Below are 7,942 nucleotides of genomic sequence, written 5' to 3' on the forward strand. Positions count from 1 at the left end.
GCATCCAAGATGTGTAAGGTGCTTGATCCGAGCACCCTTTTTCGTGTATATATGTATATTCCCGCGAATATACATATATACACGAAAAAAGGGTGCTCGGATCAAGTACCTTACACACCTTGGATACCATTGATTCCCTCTAAGGCCCCCTCGTTTTTTTTTTTTAGAATTTTTGAACGGCTCGAATCGGCTGTCCGGTGGCCGGAGACGACCCGGTGCGGCCGTCCCTACGATTTTGGTACCGACCCAATATCATTTCTGCGGTAACGGTTGGGGAGTTTCGACGGCGGTTTGGATTGTTTGGGAAGCGGGAGGGCGACGGGGCGATCTGGTTTTGGCTTGAGGATTTTTTCAGTGCCGAACGAGTATATCCCATCTGGTACTGTTCGGTGCATCTGAGCCGTCCGATACACTTTTGAACGGCTCAAATTAAAACTCTCTCTCCTCTCACCCCAATCATTTTTCTCTCCAAATCCGAGCCGTCAAAAAACGCAATGAACGACTTGGATGCGCTGAGCGGACACCATATGGTACTCGTTTGGCACTGATTCTTCGATTTGGAAAATGTCAGAGTTTAAAAAAGAAATTTTATTTTCGCACTTCATTCTTCATAAAATACTCCATTTCAAAATTAGAAAATAATTTTTACACTTTTTTTTTTAATATCCACACTTTTTTTTGTTATTTTGTAAAAAAACAAAAAAAAAACACATTAAACACTAAAAAATAAAAAAGGGGGTGTGGATATCAAAAAAAGGTGAGTGTGAAAATCACTCCCCTTAAAATGTCTTTCAGTATTTGTGTGTTTATGTACTAAAAGACAACTTTTTTAGTGCAATTATAAACAAATGGGGTACAAAAATCAAGCCCCATTCCAATAAGATTATTATTTTTTAAGTACTTATTGTTCGCTTTACGGACAGATCATTCTCTTCCAATACATCACATTTAATTCAAAAAATAAGTACTCCTTATTTTAGTTGATAGAACACACTCTTATTAGTCATTACCTTTTAAAAAACAAAAGAAAAATGTACTGCTAATAATACATTTTCACTAGTATTATCTTTTTCAGAAGAGAAAAGTTTTTTTTCCACTCTATTATCTTATAAATACACTCCAAAATGAATTTTTTAAATTATATAGAGTAACTTAAATCTCTATAAATGGCAATTTGTTAAATACATCTGTAAAGAAGTGGAATGCATAATTAATTTCTCTGTATACAGTACGACAATATGATACTGTCTTAATTCATTTAATTAATTCTGATATTTCTGATGTGGGGTGGTTGAAATTGAAAAACTTATAAAATTGTAACTTTCCGTTTTTCCATTAGTGGGTATGGTGGCAGCAGGCCAGGTATGGTGTGTCTCTAGTTCTGGTGCTCTGGGTAGATGCAGGATCTTCAGTGCCAAAAATTTATGTGTCTCTTTGTCAAGGGATTTTTTGGCTTCTAAATTTAAAACATAAAAAAATTACAAATCCAATGACTTGAAAACCTCTTAGCACAGAGGTATATGGGTTTTTGGAATCGGACCCCTTTGGGCAATACGTTGTTGAGAAAATTACGGCCTAGGACGTGTTTTGATAATTAATACCTGCCAAGGACATGCTGAGAACATTTGTTAATACTGAAAATGTCTTTAACGGATATTAATTATCAAACACATCATTGGTCGTCATTTTCCCGTAGTTGTTTGTAATGTGACAATAGGGACATTGAAAGGTTCAATGAAGGACTACATGCAAAAATATTTGAAAATTTCAAATTCGCACCTGTATAACTTAAATCTTTTGTAGGAATTGGGTGAAATACAAGTCACATTATAGGACATTTGGCAAAATTACCCTTCTATTTATAACTAAATGTTCTCGCAATCCCAGTTTATTTTCGCTTCAATTTAATATTTTTATTGTTTTCTCTCTAAACTTCCATTAATCTTGAAAATATCTCCTCTTTCAACCCAACGCTAAAATTCTCAGTAAAATAATTAAACAATTCTTTGTAACCTTGCAAGGGCAACCTTGTAAAATACCTTAAACAATAAAGGTATCGTCTTCTAGCTTTGTCACGTAATTTGAAGATCATGAAGTTTTCATGTTCTTTGGTTGTTTCACAATCAGTTCCAAACACTACTAACATTTTCCATTATATTATTGGGATGATGATTTCAAAACTAGTTTGTTAAATGCTTGAAAAGAATCAAACTTTGATTAAAATTCGAAATATTTCGAATGCTCCTCGGTGACACTCAGACTCAAGATTTAAGTGGAAATTGTGACGGTGTGTTGCTGCGCTAATTCTACCGCAGGTTTACATTCATGGGTGCTAGGGCAGAGAGACATTTGTACGCGGCCTTCTAACTTTCACCATGGGTAGGTAGTTAGGTACTAGTCTACACCCAAATAATGCTTGTTGACCCCACTTTGAAAATCTAATTTGCCCCCAGCATATTCATTGGTTTGGTACTTATAAAACTTAGGGTGGCAAATAGAGGTTCCTCAGCCTAGGTTCTCCCACAATCAGAAAACATCAATTCACATTAAAAAAATTGGCATTATCATTATCCCAAAAGATTAGTAGGAAAGAAAGGAGATATTTGAGTCATGTGCTTTATTGTTTTTTGGGGTTTTATATATGATAGAAAGTAGAAACTCTCTCCCTCTCCTTTGTGCTATTCGGGTTATGGGTTTTGTTATTTTCTGAGATTTATAATTGTGTATCCAGAGAAATATTTTTTCTTAACAATAAAAATAAAGCCATATATCATGGATTGTTTTTAAAATACGAAAGGTGGTTGGGTTCAATTATAAAGAAAGCTGCATTTATTAAGGCAGGCCTTCTCCCATCATACCGATTTTAAAACAGTCATTTTTGTCACTTACGTCAACTAAAAGTTCATTCAACGAAAACAACTTGTCTAAAGTCCTTAGGCTACATACACTTTTTTGATCACCTCATTAACCTAATTTTGTCGTTGGGTCAAGTGAATCACACATAGGTCGAAGTTTTGGTCCAATGTGGCCCTGCCATGGGATATGGTTCCTTCATCATGGGAAACAAAAAAGAGAGTTCATCCGATGCACAAGATTCCCTGCGCTCCGCAATTAACAGTTCAACCTTATTTGAAGTTTTGAACTAATAACAATCAATAAAAAAACTAAAGGACACCAGAGATCCCAACCAACATAACAAAACACACACTCCTAACTATAAATCTCCATAAGATACATGTCTAAAGTCTTGTTTCATGACCTGACCAAATTCATTCCTTTTGCTTCATTGCTTATCCTGGTTTTATAGTAATTCTCTGGTGCTGCGCGCTCATACGGCCGTAAGGTTTGCTAGAGCCTTCAAATTGAGGGGCCTTATCCGGGATTGGCTTCCACTCCATAGAATCTTGGATATGAGGTGGTAAGTATGCTCCGAGGGATGAAAATAATCCCAGAACAGAAACTGATCCGGGTTTGGACAGACGGTGTAACCCTCTTTGCCGCATTGCACCAGCCCTCCAAGAGTTCCATCCCCACAACATGCGTTTGATACATTCAGGAAGCCTGCACTCCCATAGAAACACAATTTTTATTTGAACCGCAAAAAAAAATCGTTAATCTTTGAAGTTGTTACAATGGCTAATAAGATAGGGAAAACGGCGTCATATTTCTAACAAAGTTAAGAACAATCTTGTGCCCAGTCCGAAACCCAAACCCTCGATTGACAATGAGTCAAATGTATATTTATTGGTTCGGTTGCAAATGTATATTTATTTAAAATTGGTTGTGCATTAATTAAAAGAAAACTTATTTGATAATTTAATGTCCAATCAACTTCATCTTTTTCATAGACCATTTTTCTCAATGGACCTTGAAAATGGACAGTTTCGATCATTGCCATTGCCCTATAAATAGCCCAGTTTTACTTAATTTATACACTCTCTAAATTTTAGAGTCTGTGTCTTTTAAGCAATCGTGTTATTGTTCAGATTGAAAACTATTTAAATTGGCGTGGAAACAAAAAATCAGAAACGAAAATATTTTAATTTTTTATTCAAAAAACCAATAATTGTTTTAAAAAAAAAGTAGAATGACTTGGTGAAAAAATGTGGGCCATTTAATTTTATTATCTTGTTCACACTAATCAACACATTTTGGCATTTTAGCTTGTTTTCACGCTAACAACTTGTGATCAACAACTTCTTTATTCAAAAAATTTGGAAAGTGATTTTGCCACTCCCCTTTTTGTTAATGTCACTTTCCTTTGTGTCTTAATTAGATGATTTGTTTTGTGAGAGAAAATGAGTGATATTAACAAAAGAAGAGTGACAAAATTAATTCCCAAAAATTTTCACTCACATATCTATTTACAACTTATTTACTATCGAAAACAGCTAACAACTTGATTACAACAAATTCTTTCTCAAAAGTACTTATTAACCGGGGGAAACACCCCATCTATATATGTTACCGTGTGCATTAAAGGAAAGGAAAAAATTACTGTAATTACGTACCATAGCGCTTTGGAATTGCCCGAAAGAGTTGAACAATGTCATAAACAGCTCCATACACACCAACTGCACCAGGATACTTGCTGGGTATACTCTTCACCACAGTTTCCAAACCCTGGTTGTAGTTCTTCACCATCTGGTCCATCTTCCCGAAGCACCGGTCCACCGGTGTGCCGGGCAGGAGGGCCCTGGCCGGAACACAGCCCACAGGGCCCAGCGAAAACACGGCGATGCGATGAGCCCCGAGTTTGTAAATCTGGTCCATGAATTGTCCAACTTGCGTCAACATGGCTTGAACATAGGCATCTGGGTTCAGGGCTGGGGGATCAAGCGGGAGGAAGTAGTTGAAGATGTCGTTTGAACCGGACTCGAATAGGAAGAGCGAGTTATGGAGGAGTTGTTTGTCGATCTGGTTTTGGTCTATTAGGGTCTGGAATTGTTGAAGCTGGACTTGGAGTGGTGTCACTGCCTGTATGACATGGCAACCACATCAATCAATCTAAATACTAAGCAAATGTGTGCTCTCAATTTTCACACACACATTGCTAATTTGTTGGACTTTTCAATTTTTTTTAATTTTTTAAAATTAACACAGAGAGAGAGAGAGAGAGAGAGAGAGAGAGAGAGAGAGAGAGAGAGAGAGAGAGAGAGAGAGAGAGAGAGATTAGGGAAATATATACACCTGAGGAAGAATTATTCAAGGGCATTGGCATGGGGTGACCCAACTCATTTCTCCACGACACATCTTTGTGATTGCCACTATAAAATGTCGAGTCCACACAAAATTTATTTTTGTCTCGTGCATCAAACAAGTTCAACGCTAGTGTTAATTATGAGAATGGTATTGTGGTAACTTTAACATAGTTAAGTGGTAATGTTTCCAACAGTGGAAAATATGTATGGGAGTGATGGCTTTTAGTGTAAGCTAGCACCGAATTAAAATTTTTATTATCTCGTGGGGTGTATCATATGTTGTCTTCATTAAGACCTTAATTATAATAGAGATATGTTCCACTAAATAAAATAAGTACTTATTTAAATAAATATTTTGAATTGAAAGTAATATATTATGAGAGAATAACTTATCTCGTAAAACAAAAAATAAATTCTTAGTGAAACGAGGCCAAATTATTTAATACGCTTAGAGCATCGCCACAAGGGCTCTTCTCAGCGCACGTTGGTGTGGGATCATGGCTTTTCCAAAGTAGGTAATTTTTTTCTGAGTTAATTTTCTTACCAAATCCTCATTTGTGTCGTGCAAAACTCCGCTGCCAGCACTTGCAAAGTTGATGCCATTGGATGGGTAATCCTTTGTGCTTCCATTTGCCACTTCAATCTGTGCCTGAAGATATGGCTTTTGCAGTTCTATCCCAGCAAATTGAGCTGATCAATAAATAAAACAAACAGAATTGAAGGACCAAAATTATACTCCATCAAAAAAGCAACCAAGCTGAATATGAGTCAAGAACTCACATATGAAGTCGACAACCGTTCTGCCGTTGGTGAACCTTCCCGTAGAGCGGTGGAAAAAGCTCGATCCGTAAGGCGGGAAATCTGCTTGCGCAGTGCAGTTCTTGTTGAAATGGTTGTTGCCCGCGTCGAAAATCGAGTCTCCGAATGTGAAAATGGCTCGAATGGTGGTTGCCGAGGCCGAAATGGAGAAGGCGAGAATCAGGAGAGAGAGAAGCGGTACTGGAGGACTCTCCATGGAGAGAGATCAGAGAGCTAGAGACCTCAAGCTAGCTTGAGAGAGACGTGACCAGTATTAATTTATACGGACGAAAGAGAGAAGGTGACGAACAAAAGAGAGCACAAGGACAAGAAAATAACCGAAGACGCAAACTTGGTGCATGGAAAAATCGTTACCCGTCATGACAAAAGTAGCCGCTAAAACCAATTGCACGCCAACAACATTTTCGGCTACTTTTGCCCAATGTATATATATCTGAAGAATGGAGCCGGGATGCTGCCAAGCATTACCTGTCAAACAGGGTGCCAAGCGGCATTCGGTCATTTATCTCGGCACGAACGATCAAATTTTTGCATATGAATTGATTTTTGTTATCGGGAGGTACGTACTTTCGAACTTAATATGAACAATCGGATTTATGTAGATAATACACAATTGCAATGATCTGACAATAGTGTTCGTTAGGTTTATAACCGTAGTTTTTGTGACTTTTTTTTTTGCCCCAAGGGTGTGATCGGGCTTTGTCCCGTCCTGATGTATTTCCAACCACTGGTTGGAATTTCCTTTTCCCTTCTCCTTAATAAAATGTTATTTTTGCCGATCAAAACAATTTTGACTATTTTTTATTTAAAATGTAAGATTGTCAAATTAAACACTACATCATTTTATCTCTTGAGAACGTCAATCGGAAGAATCATCCCTTTCAATTCCTTTACCCAACTTCACAAGAATCTCCACCCAAAGATTCTTCTTTTCACTATAGTGCCGATGCTCATGGGGTTTTTGGAGCCACTAATGGATCTAGAATGGGGTTTTTATACATATATAGTAAGTTTTAAAATTTTGATAATTGCAATTCCAATTGTTCTGTTTTCCTAGTAAAAGGTTTCCATTTGGTAATTTGTTGGTGGCTTGAGCATTGTCTAGATGTAAACCAGTGGACATTTTGGTTATTTATATATTGATGAGAAAACACACATCTAAGCAATGTTTGCGATTTCGTGGGCCTCACTGTATGTGCACCGCACATATATGGCACCTTTGGTTATATTGTTCGTTTTGAGTTTTGAGATTTCGGATTCACTCTCAGCGCACGGTTTCTAATAAATTTTTTTTTAATTATTACTCTTATTTATCTCTCTATCTCTCTCCACTAAAAATCCAAAATCCAGGTACCAAAACGAACAAGCCCAGACAACTAATGAGAGGCCAAACGAGGAGGCTTAGATAGTTCAAGGTAATAGCAATTGTGCGATTGACGACTTAAATAAGAGGCCCAACGGGATAGGTTTAGATATTGTTTGGGGTCAAGTAAAAACCGTTGATAGATATGGGGTAAGTTGTAGTTGCCTTTGGTGGAAAATCACCATTTTCACCATTGCGATTTTGTGGGCTTCACCTTACGTTCACTATAATTATAGTATAGTAATTTGAACCGTAGGATTCTTAGAATAAAATATTTATGACAAAAATTAACTTGATTAGACGTTGATAGGTGCAGCAAAAATAAAATTTTAGTTTGTAAAATGGACGATCTGATTCTTTAAAGTTGAACTATCCATGACCGTATATTTTATAGACCAAAATTCAATTTTAAATATACCTATCTATGTTTGATCAGGTAATGACTTTTTATGTGTATATACTACTTTGTGAATCCTTCAAAATAAACGATTTAAATTATTAAAGTGAACGCATGGTGAAGCCCAGGCAAGAACGGTGGGTTTTCCAACTTAAGGTGGGA

The 7,942-nt window shown here is 36.9% G+C and overlaps 1 protein-coding gene across 1 annotated transcript; it reads right to left on the bottom strand.

The window, feature by feature from the left end:
- Positions 1-3,213: 3,213 nt before the first annotated feature.
- LOC131302069 (GDSL esterase/lipase 6) lies at positions 3,214-6,411 on the bottom strand. The gene is made up of 4 exons (XM_058328651.1): positions 5,982-6,411; positions 5,746-5,891; positions 4,512-4,977; positions 3,214-3,561 (listed from the first exon to the last, which is right to left on the bottom strand). Exons 1-4 carry the CDS (start codon positions 6,214-6,216, stop codon positions 3,329-3,331), a joined length of 1,080 nt encoding a protein of 359 aa, XP_058184634.1. The 5' UTR covers positions 6,217-6,411; the 3' UTR covers positions 3,214-3,328.
- Positions 6,412-7,942: the final 1,531 nt, after the last annotated feature.

Source organism: Rhododendron vialii, chromosome 9a (genome assembly GCF_030253575.1).
Source record: "Rhododendron vialii isolate Sample 1 chromosome 9a, ASM3025357v1".
NCBI classification, from domain to species: Eukaryota; Viridiplantae; Streptophyta; class Magnoliopsida; order Ericales; family Ericaceae; genus Rhododendron; species Rhododendron vialii.